This window comes from Setaria viridis, chromosome 1 (genome assembly GCF_005286985.2).
Source record: "Setaria viridis chromosome 1, Setaria_viridis_v4.0, whole genome shotgun sequence".
Taxonomy (NCBI): domain Eukaryota; kingdom Viridiplantae; phylum Streptophyta; class Magnoliopsida; order Poales; family Poaceae; genus Setaria; species Setaria viridis.
The window spans coordinates 18,076,093-18,099,486 of record NC_048263.2 but is presented as its reverse complement, the minus strand read 5'-3'; the positions used below and the strand labels follow the sequence as shown (position 1 = coordinate 18,099,486).

At 49.2% G+C, this 23,394-nt stretch overlaps 1 protein-coding gene across 2 annotated transcripts; it reads right to left on the bottom strand.

Annotated features, from left to right (window-relative positions):
- Window positions 1-2,993: 2,993 nt before the first annotated feature.
- LOC117864115 (thaumatin-like protein 1b) lies at window positions 2,994-4,595 on the bottom strand. 2 transcript variants are annotated; one of them, XM_034748139.2, is made up of 3 exons: window positions 4,258-4,595; window positions 3,446-4,151; window positions 2,994-3,366 (listed from the first exon to the last, which is right to left on the bottom strand). In XM_034748139.2, exons 1-3 carry the CDS (start codon window positions 4,319-4,321, stop codon window positions 3,228-3,230), a joined length of 909 nt encoding a protein of 302 aa, XP_034604030.1. In that variant the 5' UTR covers window positions 4,322-4,595; the 3' UTR covers window positions 2,994-3,227. The 2 variants fall into 2 exon arrangements, with proteins under 2 accessions (XP_034604030.1, XP_034604023.1); XM_034748132.2 differs by having other exon boundaries at window positions 4,237-4,593.
- Window positions 4,596-23,394: the final 18,799 nt, after the last annotated feature.

The following is a 23,394-nucleotide window of genomic DNA, read 5'->3' as shown; positions in this document are numbered from 1 at the left end:
GTTCAGGGTGTCATCAAACTCTTCCCGGAGGAAGGTTGTTGGCCTGGCGGGATCGCCTTCGGCAGTGAGGACCTCGGGGGCCCTTTTGTAGTTTGGAGGACTCCAGTCGTTCTTGGTGTTCTTCATGGGTCGGCGATTCGTGGTCATCGTTCTGGCGATGCTTGCTGCTCCGAAACTGTACTTGTGTCGACTCCTCTGTGTCAGGCTGAAGGTTGACAAGCTGCATCATCTGCCCGACCGTCTTGGGGGCAGCCTCATACAGCTTGCAGATCATGTTGTGGTTCATCAGACCGGAGCAGAAGTACAAGATGACATCACGATCCTCGACGCCGGCCAGCCTATTGCGGTTCCCGAAAAAGTGGTTCACGTACTCTCGAAGAGTTTTGTTCTTCCGTTGGTGGACTTTCCCAAGATTCTCCATGTTTCCAGGTTGGCTGTAGGTAGCCTGGTAATTCTAGGTGAAAGGCCTACTGAGCTGACCACCGGTGTCGATGCTACTGGGTGGGAGGTTCTCTAGCCACAGGAGAGGGACGGGACCCATCACCACTGGGAAATAGGCGGCCATCTGGTCATAGGTGCCATTGGCAGCTTTCACTGTGGTGCTGTACTTTTTGAGGCATATAGTGGGGTTGGAGCGGCCATCGTACTTTTTGTTGATGGTCGACTTGAACAAGGTAGGCCACTCAACGGCCCTTAGGTGGAGAGTGAAAGTGGCGAAACCATCAATCGCCATGTCATCATTGTCCTCGCGGTTCTATTCGACAGGTGGTGCCCTGGGGCGTCCACCGTTGTTGCGCTTGGTTGGTCTATAGGCGTCTTTAGGGACGCTGTACATGCGGTCATAGTCGGCACAGTGACGCATCTCCTCTCCTTGGCTTCAGCGGTCTTCCCATTCTGCGTCGCGATTTAACCTGCCATTGAGTGTAGGAGCGCCGTAGTCGCGACCATACTCAGCGCGGTGGTGGAGCTCAGCCTCTTCCTACTCTTGGTGGCGGTTGTTGAGGTTGTCGTGGAGGTCGCGGCGGTTTTGTAACTGTTCGTGAAGGTCATGTTGCCAATCTTGTCTTCCACGGTTCTTGCCATCGCCTCTCCTGCCACAGTGGTGGTTGTCGTGGTTGTCAAGTTGATGGGCGTTATTGGCGGGTTGCTCCACCTCCTCTTCACGGACAAGCTCCAGCCAACCTTCCCCATGGTTACCGTGGTCGCCTCGGTGGTGACCGGATCTGCTACGAGAGGATCGGCTTCGAGAGTGCCGGGTAGATGTGGACTAGGAGTGTGTTGACCAGCTCCGGGCGGGGTCTTCGATCTGGGTGTTGGGGATGCGGATACGTGCCCGGATCCGCCCGAGTGGCTCTGAGTCTGGAAGGTTTTCCAGATCGGCGTAGGCAGCCCCCAGGTTAGTCTGGGGTGTGGTGGAGACATTGTGGCCGACCTCCTCAAGGTCGGCTTGTAGACTGCGAGCGCGCATAGGCCGCGTGTGTCTGCCCTGGGCACCGTCCTGATCACCGTTGTCACCATCGTTACCGCACGATGGGTCGGTGTTGGCGACGGGCGGTGCTCAGCGCTGGTCACCTGCTGCCTCGGCTCCCATGTTAGTAGTAGGTTGTTGACGTTGTTGGGTGTCGTCTTGCTCCCATTGGCACTGTACTGCATGGTCCCGGTTCTTGGCATTGCGACCTTCTTCCTGTGAAGAGGTTTCGCCATCCATGGGTGGATCATCGGCGGAGATCACGAAGGCTTCACGATCTGGCATGGTGGGAGTTTCTCTCGACGTCATTTCCATAAGGGTTCGGAGTCAGGACAATGCAGGGGATCTGGAACTCGCAACAGTCCGAAAACCGGGCGGGTCTGAGTGGGTCTTCAAATTGGATCTGAAGAGACTGCGCGAGTTTCGTGGAAAACATGGTAGCGGAGTTCCTCAGACCAAAGGGGGTGCGGGAGGGACCCTGCGCTGACCAAGTTGAGCGTAGCGGCGTCTCGAAGAGGTTGATGCACTCAGCAATGGTGTTGTTGATGCGATCTAGCCCTGCAATCAGGTCAGAGGGCATGGGTCGGCAGGTTGTAGCAAGGATGTTGGGAATCCTCTCGGAGAAGGAGAGGTCGCCGATCTGCTGGGTGAGTGGCACGAAGGTCTCCGGGTGAAAGTCTTATTCTGCTGGTGTAGATCCAACAGACGCCGAGCTGGCGATGGACGTCAAGTCGACGAAGAAAGCGGCAGAATCAGGATCCGCCAGCATGGTCCTGAAGCGAAGCTAGATCGGGTTGGCGAGGGTGTCCTTCATGCTCTGAGGGAAGACGACATCAAGGCGAGATGCTATTGAGCTCGCTGGGGAGGATCTCACAATCGCCCCTACCTTGCGCGCCAACTGTCAGATTTAGTAGCCTGGCAGTCCACCAGAGGGTTACGAAAGTGGTAGATTTGTAGGCAGGGAGAATTGCGAGATCAAGAACTCGTAGGTAATCACGAGAACACGAAGGTTTAGACAAGTTTGGGCCTCCAGAGAGTAATACGCTACATCCTGTATTTTGTTGGTTTGTATTGTTTTGCGCGGGTACGAAGAATTAACATGCTCTCGAGGGGGGGCGCCCCTGACTGCCTTTATATAGGCTAATGACTTAGGGTTACAAGTCTGTTTGAATCTAATCTAGTCAGTTGTTACATGGAAAACAACCCGAGTCGGATTACAACAAGTATCCCGCAATATCCGGGCTGATTTGAATCGCTGGCCTCCTTGACTTGCACTCCAACTATCTTCACATCCTTGGCCCGCACGTTCTAGTTAGGCGAGCCCACTTGCTATGGCCGGCCAGTATCCTAGGGGATCCATGGGGTACCCATATCCCTCAGTAACTTTTGACTCTTCCAATATGGTAGTTAGATTGTGATGAGATTATTAGAAAACTGCAAAAGTAACTCTCCCGATAACCGAAATATCGAGACATCTTTATTAGCGAGTTATTAGGAATGATTTATTTAAAAACAACTGGAGGTGTTAGGTTGATTTTTGCTCCATCACTCGTATGTTGGATGCCATGAATGCATTGTGGTTGTTGATCTCTGATCATAGAAATACAATGAGGAAGTTTGGACATCCCAGATATAGAATTAAAAAAAATCGAAATTAACTTTTGTATATAAAAGAGGGAATTGGTCTCTGCGTCCGTAGCCCCTGCATATGCAGATATGCTGGATTGTTGGTCGCTTCCGTTGATAGTAGTAGAAGTAGTTAAAAGATAGGTGCAAGGGCCGCAATCGCGACGCCGAGGAGGACAAGGCTGGATCCATGCCGCGGCGCGACAGGCCACGACGACGACCCCACTAGTCCGCCGCCAACGGACGCCGCATCTGTTCCCACTGATTTCACGCTGCAGTTAACGGAACGATCATCAGCGACTCCAAAACATTACGCTGGAGAATACTATATGTGTACCTATAATAGCTCACCTGGTTGTGCTTGGGCAGAAGGTGATGGCGTACGACGTGCCGCCGCCGCCGCAGGTGAAGGTGGAGGTGGCGTCGTCGTACGCGTAGCTGTAGGCCCGCGGGCACGACTTCTTGAAGAACTGCGAGTACACCGTCGGCCAGCACGTGTTGGGGTTCCCGTGCTCCCCATGGCAGCAGTGCTCCGCCGACCCGAACGCCTCGCATGCGCTCCTGCACGCCACGGCGCGGCCGTCCGACGATCCCACCCGCAGCTCGGAAGGGCACGCGCCGTTCAGGTCCATCACGCACCCCGTCACCACGCAGTTGGGCCCCGCGGCCGCACCGTGCGTGTGGCGCGGCTCCACAAGCATCGGCAGGTTGTACCCGTCGACGAGGCTCACGTCGTAGAAGTCCAGGCCGCCGTGGCCGTCGAACGTGAACTCGGACAGGGTGGCGGGCGGCTTGGCTCCGTGGCCCGCGCAGTCCAGCTGGCCGGATCCGCAGTTGCCGGTGACGCAGGAGAACCTGCCGGCCGAGTCGACCGAGCAGTGCGTGCGACCCCAGAGGCGTCCCGACCACCCGTGTGGCGCCGGTAGCGACCGCGACTGGCCCGGCTCGAGGGCGAAGCCGGTGGTTTCTAGCGTCGGCGAGCCCGAGCTGGACAGGATTCCCGGCCACACAGTGTGCCCGCAGTGGTTCGTGATGGTTAATGTTCTGGAGGAAACACCTGATGTATTTATCACAGGAAAAAATTGGTTATATTAGAACAAGAAGGAAGCATCAAGAAAACAGAGAGCTCCTCGCGCGCCTGCCTTCATGGATCGGCAGCTCACCGCTGACAGAGACGATGAGGATGAGGAGTAGGGCGATGGGAGCTCGGTGTTCTTGCCCAGACATTGCAACTCAACTAACAGCTTCTCAGATGCAAACGATGTTAGTGAGCGGCAAGTGGGATGGATGCGAACTTCGTTTTTGTTGGCGCAATGGCGAGTGGTGAGCTACTGTCCTCTACTTATATGCTCAATGCCTAATTGCCTACGTGGTGACTTACTTGTGACTGGTGGGCTAGTGGCAGCAAGCCACGAAGTGCTGTGGCTTTTCCTCCTGTGGCTTTTCCATGATTTTGACTAGGCGCCTTTCCAATTTTCATGTGCTGCGCTACTTTAATTTGATAACAAAAACAAATCAAAGTTTAGTGTGAGTCCATCTCTGGTACATTATACTATTCTCACTACGCATACCTCGTGGCTTCTTCAGGATTCGGTATCACTGGGTGCACGTTGTCGGTCCCTTTTTCCCTTTCACCAGGACACATATAAGTAACTAATATAAATCTAATCTCAGTGCAAGTTTCATAGAAGTTTCATGCACATTAAATACGGTGATACACCAGCATATGTGATGACATGACAAGTGTTGACAGTAGTTAGCGTGCCAATTTGTGAACCGCAAGCGTACGGATCATCGTAATTTTTCCCTTAGAGTATTCTATCCAAGGTGTATCAATCCGTGGATCGGTAGCGAACTGACTAGGATTTTCTATGTAGCTCAACGGATCTAATCCTAACATGAAGCATAGATTGCATATAAAGAATAACATTGATGTAAAGATGAATGATGAGAACGCAGGTTGATCACATCCATAGATATATATAAGATAACACCACCAGGGGGGCAACAAGAGCCTATCATCTTCTGGTTGTAGTTCTAGCTAATAAGCAAGCAGACCATGCATCTCATCTAAAACAATCTTTAAACTACTACCTCCGGTCAACCTCCCAAAATCCCCCACCCTACACGGAAGCAGACGCCATCACGATCCCCTCTATCGGTACAAGCAGTTTAAGGACACGAACATAGGTGAACATGTCTAGCTATCAAGAAGGATCGACATACTAGATCTAATTACCATGATTACATAAAGCATGCTATGTAGTCCAAACATGTATTAGACTAAGGAATAAGCATATTCATGATAGATAGAAGAGCATAAAAGGAGGCATTGAGTCTCTAACAGATCGGATGACATGGAGAACATTACTCACATAATAGATGTATTTGGATCATCACCTCCGAGTACATACCATCGATGATCTACTACTGTTCTTAAACTCCACCATGGCATAACCGCGCAGGGAGGCCATGGCAGCTAGGGTCAGGCCTAAGCCATCTCCTAGAGAACTTTGAAGGCTTGCAGCAGCCCTCAGCTCCCTCTGGTGAATGCCTTTGGTTTTGTCGAGTTCTGGTGGATGGATACGCGTGTTGATGGAGATTGGGCATATTTATAGTCTGGAAGACGCATAGCTGAATAGGAAGGCAAGGGTGTGAGGAAACACCCTAGGCTGATCGGCCTAGGGAGGTCGAGGCCGATCGGCCTAGGCTTTCCTTTTGCCTGCTTGTGCGTCCCTTCGTCTCCAAGTCTTCTCAGATGTTTTGGAGTCTTCTTTTCAATTGCATGTGGGTCTAGTACGTCGATAGCTTCGGGATAAGGATGTCTCTTGATATCTTTCCAATTCTCTGCTTGATCTTCTTTGATCCCGAACTCATATTGCCATATCTTTGCAAACTTAACCCCTAAGTTATCCCTGGAGGATTGCTCAACAAGAATGAGTATGGATGGGCCCACGAGGACCCTAGGCCGATCGGCCTGGGCTCCATAGGCCGATCAGCCTAGGCTCTTTCTGGGCCCGTTGGCATTCGTCTTTCTCTGAGTTGTCGCTTGTTCAGGGCTTTATCCAATTATGCTCCGTTGACTTCAATTTATTGCAAAAATAGAATATCCTCCAAAATATATTGCATATGCGAAAACGGGATTATTTCAGGTGCCCAGTGATAGGTTAGTATAAGAATTAGTCCAATCATGCCACATAAATGACAATAAAAAGATGTCAATAACGAGCGTCAACAGCAAGGTAATTATTAAGTGAGAGAGGGAAAGAGTTTCATTAGGATGAAACTGTGTATGCATTGTTTCCAAAATGATGGAACCTTTTTGAAATTTGTATCAGGGCTTATAGAGTTTCATTTCATCCAACCATATCCCGTCACATGCCTCGCAATTAAATGGTATGGGTAGCCTATGAAGTCGTGAAATGAAACTCTGCATTGGGTGACTTTGTTTTTCATTCATCAATTGAAACCTCTTTTGATGACATATCACTTCTCACATGGAATAGCCTAAGCAGTCATCAGCTCTATTTTCAAGAAAAAGTCAAACTGCATCTAAAACATTACATTGATGTAGCTAGGCATATGATCCGAATACGCTTGCCATGTTTGTCAGTATCAACATTTTCTTAACTTTTCTTGAGCTATCGGGAAAACAATTATCGAGTTCCTTTTTTCTTTTTTGAAAAAATAGCAGTGCAGACAGTAGTGGTGCACTCTGGTATTGTTACCTAAAAGTACACAGCGGACCACAAAGCCAAAAACTTATATTAGATAATCAAATATACAATTTCCGGCCTCCCCACTAGATTATTGGATGAAACTTTATTTTCTAATATTAGATAATCAAAGTAGTACAGCAAAACCTCAATGTTTTACGCTTTTTGAGCTGTCAAAGAATTGTGTGTCAGCAATAACGCCGATTACAGTAGGAAACCAAATTATCCAATAATCGTTATCGAACGTCCAAACAAAACATAGGCTCTCAAGTTACCCCTAGCTACTCACACTTCATGCATATTTCGTGTAAAATACGCGTGAGAGGTTCTCACTAGTTCAAACCCATGACCTTCCTTGTGTGATGCTTCCTTACTATATCTCACCTATTACTAATCATTGTGGAAACATGATTTTTTTCCTTTGATCCTTTGTTACTCTCTTCGTTCAAATTATATTGTGTAGGTCGTTTTGACTTTTCTAACTTCATAGATTTTGCTACGTACATAGTGTATATCTATGTGCATAGCAAAAATTATGAACCTAAAAAAGTCAAAACGACCTATAAGGATGGGTGAGTAGTTATCAATATTTGAGAAATCTAATGAGTTCTATTGTAAAGGTTTCCAGCTACAACGTTGTCGATCTCACCAAGAGCTACAAGTTATCCAAAAATCCCAGAGCTACAAGTTCATACGAAGATTTTCACCATACACTTATGTCTGAATGTTTTATGAATTCTAATGGGAGTTACTGAATGGCATGTACCTGAAAAATTTCGCATTCTTCCATTGACACAACATAATCTGTAGGATCTTAATCAAACTACTCCCTCCATCCAAAATTATAGGTTGTTTTGATTTTTCTAGGCTCATAGTTTTTGCTATGTAGGATATACACAATGTCTAGATACGCAGCAAAATCTGTGAACCTAGAAAAGTCAAAACATTCTACAATTTGAAATGGAGCAGAGTATGGGGTAATGGAATCACTAGCGTTCTACAAATGATACTTACCAGAGAAACGTGAAAAAAAATAGTCGCATGAGATCCAAGAGACGTGATTTAGAAATATCTCACTACAAAATTATATGTGAACACTTGTTTCGTAGCCTCATTGCAGACCAACTGAATAATTGCATAATTATCATTCAATCATATACTATTGTTAGCTGATCTTTTATCTAATCTATATATTATCATCCACTATGTTAGTATTACGTAGCATTAGATTTGTTACGGCTTTTTGTTTAGAACTGTAGAAGGGAAGCCAATATCTCTGACGGTTCTTGCCTCAAGGCGTAATCTTAGTTCTCAACTTGAGTCCAAAGAAATCTTTGTAGTAGTGCAAGGATGTAGGATGGATATGAATGTGACTTTGCACTTTAGACGTGGAAATTAAATATAGCCATTGTCTTAATATGTTGACACGCTAGCGAAGTGAGCATTTCGGTCATGCTATGGAATCATGGAACCAGATATTTAATGCTCTAATATGCATACTCTTTTCATAACGTGATATTTCTTTTCTTTCTATCAAGTTCAGATTTGTTACGGCGCCTAGCACGTCTAGACTGCAACGTATTACGTAGATATACTTATTAGCTTCCCTGTAACCGAGGCACTAGGCAATACTATATATTAAGCCATCTCCAATGCAAAATGACTGTTCGGAATTTATTTGCATTTGATCGGAGATAGCTTGATTTTTTTTCTGACATGTATCTGTCCTATAAAACAAAAGAGATTATCTGAGTCATGTAGGAAAAGTTTTATTCCTATGTCTACATTACCTCAGTGTAATTGAGGTGGGGCAATCTTAAAGTCAATGTCAAAAGAAAACCGAAGTGCTCACTGTCCGACACAAGCTATGCGACTGGTGATAGTTGTGCATTACAAAAAATCGTTGAACCCCAGGCTTAAAGGGATCTGTGCAGTTTTAATTGCATATATACTCAATGCTCAATAATTTTTTAGACCAAAGACCATTGGTCCTGCTTATATTGAAAGCATCATTGTTTTGCTGGGGATACCAGCTTTACAAGACAAAGGAGCTCTCGTACAGCTACAGGGTACCACAAGTGTTCTTACCTTCTCCACACAAAAGAGACTACCACTCACAAGCAAAGGACCTGGCTCCTAAGGATCACGCAAGAGAAGGTTCAGGATAGAGCACCAGCGTCCGGACTTGACTTTTATTTCAGCATATCACCCACTGGTGGAAAAATGATCATTAGTCCCGGATGAGCATTAATCCGGGTTGGAGAGATGCATAGGTCTCCAAAATCCAACTGCGACTAATCTTTCGAGACTAAAGGTCCTCCTCTTTAGTTCCGGGTATTTCACCCGGGACTAAAAACCACCTACCAACCGGGACTAAAAGGATTCAAAAAAGAAAAAAAGTGGACCACCACCATCCTGCCTACTCGCGCTGCTGCCCCCCTACATCTCCGCCTCGACCACCGTACCACCAAGCTCCAACTCTACCACAGAAACAATCAAAACAATTAACACTTCACAAATTGAAGCAAGAGACATGCTAACACACAACCAATCAATTCGCACAAGACTCTGATTGACAACACATGAGTTCGATTTGATTAACAACACAGCGCAATCAGAAATGAATCATTCACAAACAAATCATGCACTACCACTCACAAAGGTAACATTCACCGGCTTCTCATATCCACAAGCTCCCCCTCTCGCCATCTCGCCCGCACGTGTGCCGGCAGACGGCGGCCAGGGGGCCAGTCGGGGAGGCCCTTGTAACGACCTGGATTATTTGAGCCAAGTTTAATCTTAAGACAAGTTCCCTAATCTGGTTGACTCAGTTTTTCTTGAGCTATATCGGCTAAGTTTGGTTTCCAGCCCAACCTAGCGCCTTAGGGAAGGTTTATCTTTAAAAAGTTGAGCAGGACACCAAGAAAACTCTTTTTAGAAGTTGGAGAACGAAATCCCTGCTACAACTTTATTAATTGAACCTTGGTCCAATTCATCTACGAAACTCCCTAAATCTGCAGTTCAAATCAGCCCCAACCCCTAAAACCCAACAAACCGCCATTTTCTCTAAGTCCCGAAACCAGTGTTCCTTTGAACTTTAGAGCTTTGGATCTCCGAATCCACTGCATCTTTGAACTCGATCCAGTTACAAAAGTTGAACCTTGGCTGATGTTCTACAACTCTTGTTAAGGGAGTCAAAGTGCTGTAGTTTGGAATTTGGGAGAGCAAGAGACTGGAAGATGGACCTAGAAAAGGATCCTGCGGATCTATCGGGCAAAGAGTGCCCGCGCGCGTGTGCACCCTGTTTCAAAGCCCCACCACCGCGTGGCGTGACCTCACCGGTGAGCGCCACCTCGCCCAGTCGCCGGCCACGACAAGATGGATCAGCGCGCCTCTTCCCAATCGCGCGCAGAAGCGCCTTGCAGACTTCTCCGCCCCGTCTCATCTCGCCCGAAGATTGGCCACTGCCACGCCAGTCCGCCTCGCCTCCCGTGCGCATCTCCTCACAAGGATCCTCGGTCGTGCCCCAACGCCTTCCAGCTTTTCCATCGTACCTCAGTCGCGCTGCCCACGCGCGCGCCCCGCGACGATATCATCTTCGCCAACCACCGCGCAGGCAGTGACAGCTCCTTTCCCCTGCCTCGCCAGTAGCATGCCCCAGCAAAGCCGCTAGTCCTACGCTTGATAGCATCGCCGCTCGCCCTGTCACCTCGCCTACAGCGCCCTAACCTGCAGTGCCCTTCCCTCCCTCCTGCCGCACACTGGCCGAGTCACCGCAACCAATCCGGCGCCTGACGCGACCAGACGCGCGCTCGACCTTGCCAATCCTTCCGCCCAACAAAACCGCGCCTGCGTAGCACTGTCTTCAGTGCCCAATGCCGTAAGATCCTGTCCCCGGAGCTCCGCTTCGCTGGCCAATGGAGACGCCCACCAATCGCCATCAAGGCAGAGCACTCCATTCTCTCTCGATCTTATCCTCGCTCGAACTCATTCACTTCCGCGTAGCTATGAAAAGAGTACCGAAGCCTCTTACCGGAGTTCCCTTTGCCACCACCGCCCTTGCCGCCCTTGATTGCTCATTCTTCTCCAGCCAACTCATCGCCGCAAACTTCTCTGCTTCACGTGCTAGTGCCGCTGCCTGAGCTCTCTATGGAGCTCCCTTTCTGCCCAACGCCGTGCCTTGCCAACCCCGCCAGCCATTTCGCCTTTCCTTCGCGCAGTGCTAGAGCTTGCTTGTTGTCCGCAAGAAGCACCACACCGCCAAAACTTAGTGCCATTCGTCGTTTCGCCTGAGCTTGCTTCTTCCCGACCCCAAGACTTCGTCGGTAGGCCCAAAGGTAAGCTGCCGACCCTTCCTATCTCGCCCGACCCCCGTCCGTTTCACCCGACTCTTGTCCGCCTCGCCTGAGGGCTCGGTTGTATCCTTTTCTTTTGACCAAGGGTATCTGTGTAAAATTTCAGGGAGTTCTCTATGTTAAGTCTGAGGTACAGTTATTCCTTAGGTCTAAGGGTCAGATCATAAGTTTTTCCTAATCCGACTCTTTTATCTTGTTCTAAATCAACAGAAGCTTGGGAAATTCATCTTAAATCGAGGGAAAATCGGAAAAATGTGAAATCACTTGGGTTGAAATCCACTTTCTGAGTTGAATCCAATAAAATGGGTTTCACACCTTTCCTGTAGTTTTGCTACAGTTTCTAGGCTAAATCTTGCAAGCGTTGTTGAAATAATCGTCTAAGTGTTTAAAACCATAGATGCATGACTTAGTTCCCTTGATCTGAACACTAGTATGATAGGACGAGTAGTTGTAGTGCTTAACAGAACTCGGTAAAAGTCAAGTAATCTCCTGTCACTCGCGAGTTATAGGAGTTGCTTGTTCTCCTTTTTGTTATAACTATAAGGACGATGGACGGGGCAGGGCTCTGGGAACTATTTTGGTGGTCGGTGGATTGCCTCATCCGTCTACATGAAATTAATTAAGGTCGGAAAGTGTTGGTGTTCGTGATCATGTTTGAAAGTACTAATCTCATACCTAGTATGGGATGGGGAAGCCTAGTACCTTATTGAACTAGGGTGTGGATTATATCCCTGCTGTCCCTGGAACGAGGTTCCCATGGTGCATCATGTGGGTGCAAGTGCGGTCACAGTACGGCAAGAGGTCAGGACTGTGGAGCATTGCATGCCAAGGGAAGTTTGGACCTGACACGCGCCTAGGAATTGATGGGGACGGCCGACATAGGAAGCGACCCTCTATGGTGCGCGGATGTCGTGAGATTAGGTTCACCATGCATGGTTAATAAATTCGAATCGATTCGTCTGCCTCTCACAATTTGGGACTGCTTAATCGCTATGCTACACTGAGTAAAGATGGAACATGATGAGGATATTAACCTTGATGCTTGTTCTCAAATTGTTTGGAAACTATGTTTTCTTAGCATAAGTTGCTAATTTAGACTGGTTAACAAACGTAGAATCTGAGCTAAAATATTGAAAGTAAGGACCTACTGTAGTCGCTTTTGGCAAAACAAACCCCTCAGCCAAGGAGCCTTGCATATCTAGAAGTTGGTGGAGTAGCTCCCACCGGTCGGTTAAGTCTTGCTGAGCGTAGTCGCTCAGCCTTGTTGTGGCAATTTCTTTCAGGTGAGGTTGAAGTCCCTGAGTTTGCTGCTGTTGGCACTTGGCCTCCCCAGCTCCCGCCTAGGTGGACGGTCGAGTGGGATCCCTCCTCGGACGGCGAGGATAGGGACCAGTGATGTCCTCATCGGCCTTATCAGTGATGTCCGACCCCCCGGTGCTAGTTTCCGTGGTTTATCTTTTCCGCTGCTTACGAACTCTGTAAAACGTTGTTTTTCAAACTAGTGTTGTAAGAAATTAATGTAGTCATTTAAGTTGGATGATCTGTTGTATTCTCTGGAACCACTCACCTTCGTGTGAGCTTTGCTATTTCGGTCCTGTGTAGTGGTCTTATCGGATGAAATCTGACGGACTGCCGAGTTAACTTGATTAAAGCATATGATCGCGGGTCAGACGACTTAATTGTGCTTTAGCTAAGTTAATTCGAGCGGTTACACCACAGCTGGTACCAGAGCAAGTTAGCAGGATAGAGAAGACAATAGGTCCTAAACACCTTTTCTAAAAGTAAAACTTGCAAGAAACGTGTTTGAAAAATCTCGTACGATCATTAAGGATGGACTTAGTACGAGAGGCCCTAGGGGAATTTTGGGGTTATTTCAGGTGGCTACTACCTATTGGTTATTTTGCTAACTTCCTGCACTTCGCCACGTGTATCATACGTGTGCCGAGTTCCACATCACGAGTATGCGAGGGTTGATAGGGAGTTCTATTCAAAGGACCCTATCATCGCGGTTGTTTTCGCCCACGTTTATCATACGTGCACCGGTTCCGTATGTTAACTCATGCGAAGGGTGGTATGGTTCGATTCCAACGAGCCTATCATCATAGTTGATCGCCCACGTCTATGACACATGCGCATGATTCCGCATCACGAGTATGCGAAGGGTTATATGGTCCTATTCAAAGGGGACCTATTTCCACGGTTGTGACGCTGTCCATGTAGCATTCAATGCATGGGTGCCATTTCTATAGTAAACAATAATGAATGGGGACGCTTTCGTGAGTGCTAGCACAAAAGGTTCATGTGGTTGTGTTTTTCTGCAGGTACACTAACTGCGCTCGCGTAGGGAGACGATATTAGAAACCCGACTAGATACTATAGGGAGTGACGTAATGGTTGCCTTGCCGCCGGCACTAACTACGTAAGTCCAAGGTTTTGGCAGTTATCTTTGGTTGAGAGGATGATGTAGGGCGTGCATGCGTCATGAAATAAAATCTGTAAACCCACATCCCTAAAACAACATTGCCCTGGTTTTAAGCTCTTCCTCACTTTAAGGATTTCTAGCTATCTTTTCAGCATGTGCTCTGGTCAAAAATCCGAGTGTTTCACCCTGTCCGATCTGTTTTCACTCCACTTCCAGTATCAGACTTGTCGCCAGATATCAGGAGAGAATGTTGGTAGTAAACTGGGAGTTTTGGATCAACCCTTGTTGAGTTTTGAGCTTTTCTAGCCTCCCAGAATCTGTTTCTCCTTTGGGGTTTCAATCTCACGCTTCTTTCGGTACTTGTGTTTCGTGGCGCTGATGGCACCTCCCACTCCACATGCCTACACTTCGAGGGTTTTCTTGCTATTTTGTGGGACACCTTGAGGTGGTTTGGGTACCAGTCGCCACCTGTTTACAAGGGACGTGAGTACCAAGAGCACGGAGTGTAGCGGTGCAACATGCAAGTGGTAGTACCTCCACCCCCAGTGCAGCCCGAGTGGCCGCAACTCGAGGTTTCGACCTATGGTCACACTCTTGAGGATACTTGGGAATCAGCTGCCTTGCAAGCTCTCACTCAGTTTTGTCGGCTACACCAGTTTGAGGTCCTTTTGGACCCGATTGGCTTATTCCCCGCTAGGGATCGGATGGACTCGGCTTGGCTTGATCGAGTAAATAACATGGAGGTGTTGGCCGCCTCACACTCGCTGGTCACCATTTCCACCACGACATGGTGCATGACCGCTTTGTACTGACTGGTTGAGCTTTAGGGAAGAGCTATGGTTGTCTTGGCACGAATAGCTGTAGACACCCAGGAGCATTTCGACACCGCCAAGAGAGATTTGGTGGAACAGTCATATCAGCTTATCCAGAGGGGTAGACCTGGATTACCGAGCTAGAGGAAAGAGCGACTGACATGGAGCAAGATATGATGCAGCTTGCTGAAGAAAAATTGGAGGTTGAGATGGAGCTCGTTGTTGCTAATGCACACCTGGCTAAGTACCACGCTAAGCTCGATGCTATCCACGCCTTGGAGATGCAGCTGGATGAGCCTATGGTTCAGGAGGAGGAGGAGGAAGAACCCGAGGAGGTAGAGGGAGTCTCAAGCCTGGACATTGAAGTTGGTTACACCCCTTCTCCGACGCACAGTGTTTCCTCCATAGGCAACCTGGATGACTTTTAGATTGAGGCTGTAGTAAGTTGGTCTTTTGTTGTACTCCTCGGCAACCTATAATTTTGGATGGTGATGTAATATGTTAGCCTTGAGTTGAGTACTCCTCCTGTGTTAAGAGACCGGTAATGAAATGATCTTGGTGAAATCAGTTCCTGTTTTCCACCTCGCTCTTGAATCCACTTCTGTCACCTTTGGGACTTGCTTGATTGTCAAAGTTGTGTGAGAACTTGTGCTGTAGCCGCACACAAAGTTTCCACTCTTTTGGGTCTGTCAAAACTTGGCCCGACCAAGGGTCACAAGGTCGGATGCGCCCGACCCCTCGCGGCAGGTCTTCGCCTCGCCCGACCCCTTGTTGCAAGGCTTCGCCTTGCCCGACCCGAGCGTTAAGGGTCAGACATATCCAGACCCCCAGGGTAGAGCTTCGCCTCGCCCGAGGACGTGCGTGGACCAGCCGACCCGGACGCGGAGCTCGCGGGACCCCATCAATCAGGCTGCTCTCACTATTGGTTAACCAGAATAAAGTGGAAGATGTCGATAGCAAATCTAAGTGCTGATTAAGTTGGAAAAGAAGAGATATGCACCTCCTCAATAAAATATATGATTGTTGTGTTGCACTATCGGCAAGAGTAGCATTTAAGGATTCAGCACATAAGTTCCCTCATGATTGGAAAGCTTTTGGGATTATGTGACTAATGGAACGCTGACTCTTGCAGATGGCGCACCGCACCCGTTCCGGCTTTGTTCCCAGTGGCAGTGAGCAGAGGTAGGTACCTCCACCACCTCCGCCCACGCTAGAGGCGATATTAGCTGCTCAAACTGAGCTGCTGAGACACATTGCCCAAGGGTAGCAGCAGCAGCCCCAGGGAGGAAGAGCTCATCAGCAACCTCATGTTGCTCGCTATGAGGATTTCCTGGGAACACAGCCTCCCCTGTTCCAAAAGACGCAAAACCCGCTCGACGCCGATGCTTGGATTTGTGCCATCGAGTCCAAGTTCTCCCTCCTCACAGCCCATTGCCCGGAGGAGAACATGGCTCGGTTCGCCGCGCAGCAACTGCATGGTTCTGCCCTCCTATGGTGGGATCACTACCACGCCATGCAGCCCCGGCTGACCACATCGTCAGCTGGGAAGAGTTCAAGATGGCGTTCAAGGGCCATCACATCCCTGAAGGTCTCCTGGAGTGCAAGCTCAACAAGTTCCTGGCTCTTACCTAGGGAAGCCACGATGTCCTGCACTATGCACAGGCTTTCAACGATCTGTGCCGTTATGCCGGCTACCATACGGACACAGATGAGAAGAAGCAAGACAGGTTCCGCAAAGGATTGAGCCTGGAGCTCAGAGAGAGATTGAACCCGAGAAGGGTGAATACATACAATGAGTTGGTCAACTTGGCCATCTCACAAGAGGATTGCATGAAGGCTCTGGCAGCCGAGAGAAAGAGGAAGGCTCCAATGCCGACGCCCAGCCTACCTGCACAGAGATACAGGATGGCTCCCCCACAGGCGCCCAGCCGACCACAGCAGTCGGGAAGATGGGTTGCCCGACCCCCACCATCGGCAGCACTTCGTTTCCCGGGATCTCAATAGCAGGCACCGTGGCCGACCCTACCGCCGCCGTCGTGCCCTGCAAATGGTAACTGCTGCTTCACCTACGGCAACATGGGGCATTTGGCCAAGCACTGCCCCAAAAACCAGAATCAGTGCCCAAGTCAGAACAATGCGATGATCAACAAGGGAAAGAAGCCCAAGATGCAGGTTCGCAATGGTCGGCTGAACTTCACCAACGCAGCAGAGCTTCCAGAAGGTGCACCAGTAATGACGAGTACCTTTCTTATCCACAGTTGCTCAGCTTTGATTTTGTTTGACTCAGGAGCATCACATAGTTTTATTGGAAGAAAAACTAGCGACAAATATGGGTTAAAAGAGTGCCAAACAAAAGGGTCTTTTAGGATATCCACCCCGGGTGGGGTAGCGCCAGGCGGGCGGTGCCGGGCAGAGCGGCGCCGGGGAAGAGTTGTGCCAGAAGGAAAGGAAGGAGAGAGAAGGAAAGGAGGAAGAGGGAGAAGAAGAGAAGAAGGAAGAAGGAGAAAAAGAAGAAAGGAAAAAGGTAGGGAAAGGAGAGGAAAAAGGAGGAAAAAGGGGGAAAGTGGTGAAAAATTTGGGAATGACCGGCATGCGTGATGGATTGGATGGGCACGCGGCGAAATTTACGGGGACGGAAAAAAGAGGGTTGACGAGCCGGGGCCGGGACGGCGGGTCCGACGGAAGGGAAAGGATTTGCCAGGGCTCAGCAGACAGAAAAAAAATTTGGAAAGCGTTTTTAACGAGTGATTTAATTCGGTAGATTTTTACGGGCGTTACAAACCTACCCCACTTAAATTGAATCTCGTCCTCGAGATTCGGCTGAATCCTGAACAGATAGGGAAACTCCTTCTTTAACGCGTCCTCGTGTTCCCAAGTAGCTTTTTCTTCACCATGTCTACTCCATTGGACTCTGCAGATCCGCACTACTGAATTCCTTGTCCTTCTGGTGACGGTATCCAGAATCTTGACGGGTACCTCCTGATATCGCAGATCCTTCTGCAAATCTATGGTTTCCACCGGTACTTGCTCTTCTGGCACTCTCAGGCATTTTCTTAGCTGGGACACATGAAATACCTGGTGGATGTCCGACATTTCTTCGAGCAGCTGAATGCGGTATGCTATTGCTCCAACTCTTTTTAACACCTGATATGGTCCAATATACCGAGGGGCTAATTTTCCTTGCACTTGGAACCTTCGGGTACCTCGAATCGGAGAGACCTTAAGGTACACGAAGTCTCCCTCACTGAAAATCAACTCTCGTCTTCTTTTATCTGAGTAGCTTTTCTGCCTAGACTGTGCTGCTTTCAACTTCTCTCGAATTTCAGCCACTCGTTCTTCTGCTTCTTTAATAAAGGTGGGTCCCACTAGGGTGCGCTCTCCTACTTCCGACCACATCAACGGGGTCCTGCACTTTCTCCCATAGAGAGCCTCAAACGGTGACATGCCTAAGCTGGCTTGGTAACTGTTGTTATATGAGAACTCTGCATATGGTAGACTCTGTTCCCAGTCCTTGCCATAAGTAAGGACACATGCCCTCAACATGTCTTCCATGATCTCATTTACTCTCTCTGTTTGGCCATCGGTCTGGGGGTGATAAGCTGAACTAAAATCCAGTTTGGTGCCCATAGCCTTATGCAGACTCTTCCAGAATCTAGAGGTAAATTGGGTCCCTCTATCCGAAACAATTCTGCTAGGCACACCATGCAGCTTCACTATGTTGTCCACATAGAGTCGAGCTAGCTTTTCCCTACCATAGGTGGTCCGTACGGGTAGGTAGTGGGCGACTTTAGTGAGTCGGTCCACTATCACCCATATGGAGTCATTCCCTTTTTGAGTCTTGGGCAATCCTACTACAAAATCCATGCCAATCTCGTCCCATTTCCAAACTGGAATGGGTAGTGGTTGCAGTAAACCGGCGGGCTTCTGATGTTCGGCCTTAACCCTTTGGCAAATATCGCAATGAGCGACGAACTGGGCTATGTCCGCTTTCATCCCATTCCACCAGTATTTCTGCTTTAAGTCCATGTACATCTTGGTGGATCCCGGGTGGATGCTGAGTTATGGGCCTCGTCCATGATGGCTTGCCGGAATTCACCTTCCTTGGGCACACAAATCCTATCCTTGTACCACAAGGTTCCCTTTTCATCCACTCGGAAGTCTGGGGCTTTATTCTCTCCAGTTTGCCTGTGAATCCTCACCAGGTCTTGGTCCGATTCTTGGGCCTCTCGGATCCTTTCTTCCAGGGTGGGCTGAACACTTAGCTTGCGGCTGGTATTCTGAGGGATGATGTGTACATTTAATCGGGCCATTTCCTCTTGCAAGTGGGGGTCCTTAGGTCCGATCTGCCCATAGGATTTCCTGCTTAAAGCATCCGCTACCACATTGGCCTTACCTAAGTGGTAGTGGATTTCTAGATTATAATCCTTGACCAACTCTAACCATCTTCTCTGCCTTAAATTCAGATCTGGTTGGGTGAAGATATATTTTAGGATCTTGTGGTCTGTGTAGATCTCACACTTGTTCCCGATTAGGTAGTACCTCCAGATCTTAAGGGCTTGCACTACAGCTGCAAATTCCAAATCATGGGTGGGGTAGTTTATTTCATGGGGCTTAAGTTGGCGGGAGGCATACGCTACTACCTTCCCATCCTGCATCAGGACACACCCTAACCCTTGTCGGGAAGCATCACAATAAATGACGAAGTCCCGCTGGATATCCGGTAGGGTTAATACTGGGGCGGTCGTCAACCTTCTTTTCAGTTCCTGAAAACTCCTCTCACATGACTCTGTCCAATTAAATTTCTTGTCCTTCCTAAGTAGCTCCGTCATGGGTCAGGCTATCTTGGAGAATCCTTCAATAAACCTCCGATAATACCCAGCTAAACCAAGAAAACTCCTGATTTCACTAACATTGGTGGGTTGCTGCTAGTTGGAGACGGCTTCAACTTTCTCAGGATCAACTGCTACTCCTTCTGCGGTCAAAATGTGACCAAGAAATGCCACTTTCTCGAGCCAGAATTCACATTTACTGAATTTAGCATAGAGTCGGTGGGATCTCAATTTCTCCAATACTACCCGTAGATGTTGCTCATGCTCTTGGACACTCTTGGAGTAAATCAGTATGTCGTCGATAAAGACCACGACAAACTTATCTAACTCCTCCATAAACACCTTATTCATGAGATTCATGAAATAAGAAGGGGCATTGGTCAGTCCAAAGGACATCACTGTAAATTCAAATTGGCCATAACGGGTGACAAAAGCTGTCTTCGGGATATCACTTTCCTTGATCTTGAGCTGGTGGTACCCTGATCTCAAATCTATTTTGGAGAAATACTTGGCTCCTTTCAACTGGTCAAATAGGTCATCTATTCTGGGAAGGGGGTATTTATTCTTGATGGTGACCTCATTTAGTGCGCGATAATCCACGCACATCCTCATGCTTCCGTCTTTCTTCTTGACAAAGAGTACTGGGGCTCCCCACGGGGATGAGCTAGGTTTGATAAAGCCACTCTGTTGCAGTTCACCTAACTGTTTCTTTAGCTCTGCTAACTCAGATGCTGCCATTCTATAGGGCCTCTTGGCTATAGGGGAGGTTCCAGGGATAAGGTCGATCACAAACTCTACATCCCTGTCCGGGGGCATTTAAGTAGTTCTTCAGGAAAGACATCCGGGTATTCACTCACTACCGGGACTCCTTCTATGGCCTTGGCTTCCATGCTAAAAACCATTGGGTCGGGCCCACTTCCCCGAGTGTGACAGGTCACTGGTACACCATCCTGGTTAATTAGGCGCACTACCTTATCAGCACATCCTATGTGTCCATCATGTAGGCTTAGCCAATCCATTCCAAGGATCACATCTATCCCCTTAGACTCAAGTACTACCAAATCTGCTAGGAATTCTACCCCACTTAAATTGATCCTTACCCAGGAACAACCTAGTCGACACTGGATGTCGGCTCCAGGCGTCCGGGTTATTAGGGGTACCTTTAGTAGTACTGTAGGTATGTGGTGCTTATCCACAAAGCTTGATGATATAAAAGAATGTGATGCTCCAGAATCGAAGAGTATTGTTGCCAAAACTGAGCTGACTAGAAACTCACCGAGTACAACGCCCTGAGCTTCCTGAGCCTCTTGCGCGCTGATGTGGTTGACGCGGGCTCGTCCAAATGACTACTGGGGCTGCCTCATCTGCTGGCTGTTGTTGTTGTTGCCGGGGTTGTTGCTGCGGACGGGAACACGGTTGGCTCCTGACACTGCTGCCCTTAGTCCAGTCACTGCGTTGGAGAAGGCCGATGTAGCTAGCTTGTTGGCGTAGGGTCAGTTGGCAATGAAATGCTCTGGCTCACGGCAGTTGAAGCATGCCCTGCCATTGTTGGTGACTTGACTGACGCTGTTCTGTGGGGCCTTGACAGGGTTCTGGCTTTTGAATGGGGCATTGGTCTGATGGGAACCGGAGGCTTGAGACTAGGTCCGGTACTGCATGGGAGTTTGCGACCTGGGCATGGGGTGACCAAAGCTCCTTGGTTTCTGGAACCTGTCCTGCTGGTGGGCCTTGCTGTCTAGGAACTGGCGCTTGTTGTCCCTCCTTTCATCTGCCTTAGCCCTCTCAGTCAGGATGGCCATGTTCATCAGAGTGTTGAAGTCAGGGTAGATCTGAGGAGTAAGCAGGGTCCTCAGTTCTGCGCTCAAACCCTTCTTGAACATGTCTTGCTTCTTCTCATCCTTGTCTACTTCTTCTGGAGCATAGCGGGCCAACTCCATGAACTGATAGGTGTACTCTTCCATGGACTTGTTGCCTTGGCGCAGTTCACGGAACTCATCCGCCTTGCGCTTCATGGTAGCCGCAGGAATGTGATAGCGGTGGAACTCTGTCACGAACTCATCCCAGGTGATAGTGGAGGCATCCTGGGCAGCAGTGCAGTAATTCTCCCACCAAGCTAAAGCAGTCCTAGTGAGTTGATGAGCAGCCAGGAGAACCTTGTCCCTGCTCTCACAGCCGAATGGCTCTAGCTTCCTCTGAATGACCCATACCAGTCATCTGCGTCCAGAGGGTTGATGGACCCGCCAAAAGTGGGTGGCTTGGTCCGAAGGAAATCTGTCAGTTTCTCATTTATGCCCTGTCCGCGGGGCCTCTAGCGAGTGATGGCGTTGGCCAAAGCTTCCAGCAGAAGGGTCTGGTTGTTCATGACTTGTACCAAATCAATGACCAGTGGGGGCGGTGGCTCCTGTGCTCCCACTTGACTCTCCCCCCTGCCCTCGGGTTGATTCACCTCTTGCTCCTCATGGTGCACTACTGGTGGGGGTCCCTGCCTTTCCAGCTGTCTTTCTGCACTAGGAGTGGCACGTGCTTGACTCGGGGAGGTCCTGGTGGCACGCTTGGGAGGCATCTGCAGATTGAGTGAACTCTCATGAGACTTGGATTTGGATATTAAGGTGATGTTTAGTTAATTAATTCAAATTTTCGAAGAGACAGAATCCACCTCTTGTCGACAAGCACACAGACTAACAAACAATAAGCACAAATGATTTTATTATTTTGCCGGGGCGGTTACAACACTTGGGGTAGGGCCAAAACACGCACTACACGACCGGTACAACAACATAACTGGGGGTACAAATCTAGACTCGGGACATCTTCTGGAGTACAACTCTAGGTGGGGCACTCTACTCGCGGGATGAATCTGCACACTGCACGGAGTGGTCTTCTGGCGGAATAAGGAGGGCTAGCACCTCGTCCCTTAGGGTCCCACCAACGGGAGGGGGTTCCGAGGCTTCTCCATTGGCCACCTCAGAGTCCCTTTCCGAAGGCGGTGGTGCTGGTGGGGCATCGGGGCTCTTCCGCTTTCCGGACGCCTCGGCAACAGGGACTCCATCCAAAACTGGGGCCTTGTCGTCCTCCACGACCCGCATTTTCCTCCTCATGCGGTTCGAGTGGTGGACTTCCTTCAATGCCTGCACGTGCCGGTCCTCGGCCTCTTTGAGGGCCTCGATGGCGAGGGCCTCATTTCTTTGGGCGGCCGCGGCTCGTGCTTCAGCTGCTGCCAGTCTCACCTGGAGTCTCCTCACCATAACCTCGGCGTCCTCAGCTCTGCGGATCTGCTACTTCAGATGGGCGGCCTGCTCATCACAGAGTTCATCCAGAGTGAAGAGATAGGCAGCCATATGGAGCACAGTGGGGTCATCCTCGCGCTGTCCACGTCCTTCCAAGGTCCTCACCCGGGCCAGCCAAACCGGGCGGTTCTTCTTGACAGGCGGGTAAAACCTCATCGGTGTGCGACTGATGTGCCTCTCATAAATTTGGCACAGGTAGCGCAGGGCTTTCCGAGCTGCTGCCTGGTAAGTGTCTTTCCGCCGGAAACCAGTGGCAGACACATTCCAGGGCTGAATGTCAGGGAAGCGGCTGCTCCTGCCCACAAAGATGGTCATCTCGCACCGGAGAGTCCCACGGTCTTCATACTCCCGGCTAGAGTACTCCGGTCGCTCGTTAATCCCGAGGCGGTCCATGCAGGCGAACAATAACCTGGGAAAACCGGGCTCCTCCAGGCAATGGCTGTTGACCCAACCTTCTTCGGCCATCTGGAAAGAATCGGGGTGTAAATCAGTTTTGCAATTGAGCAGAGGAAGTAAGAAATTTTGTAAATCATTTAATTTAGTCAAAAAGGTTTTTTTGGTCCTAATGGTTACGTCCTACGACCAACGACGGCTCTGATACCACCTGAAGCGTCCCCACATAAGTAAAGACTAAATGTGATCCAATTATCAGTCCCAGGAGGCTGATAACACATTTACTCAACAGATAGTTCAGAAACCGTACAACTCCCGAAGGAGCGGGCGGGCAAGCCACACCCAAAGCAAAACTAAAGCGATAACAATACAAATCCAAGTTGCAGTCCAGTTGGACTCCGGGCTGCAATCGGAACTATGCGTCAGCGGAAGCATCCTGCAAAAGGGCCAACACCACAGGCAGTGTTGGGTGAAGATGCAACCTCC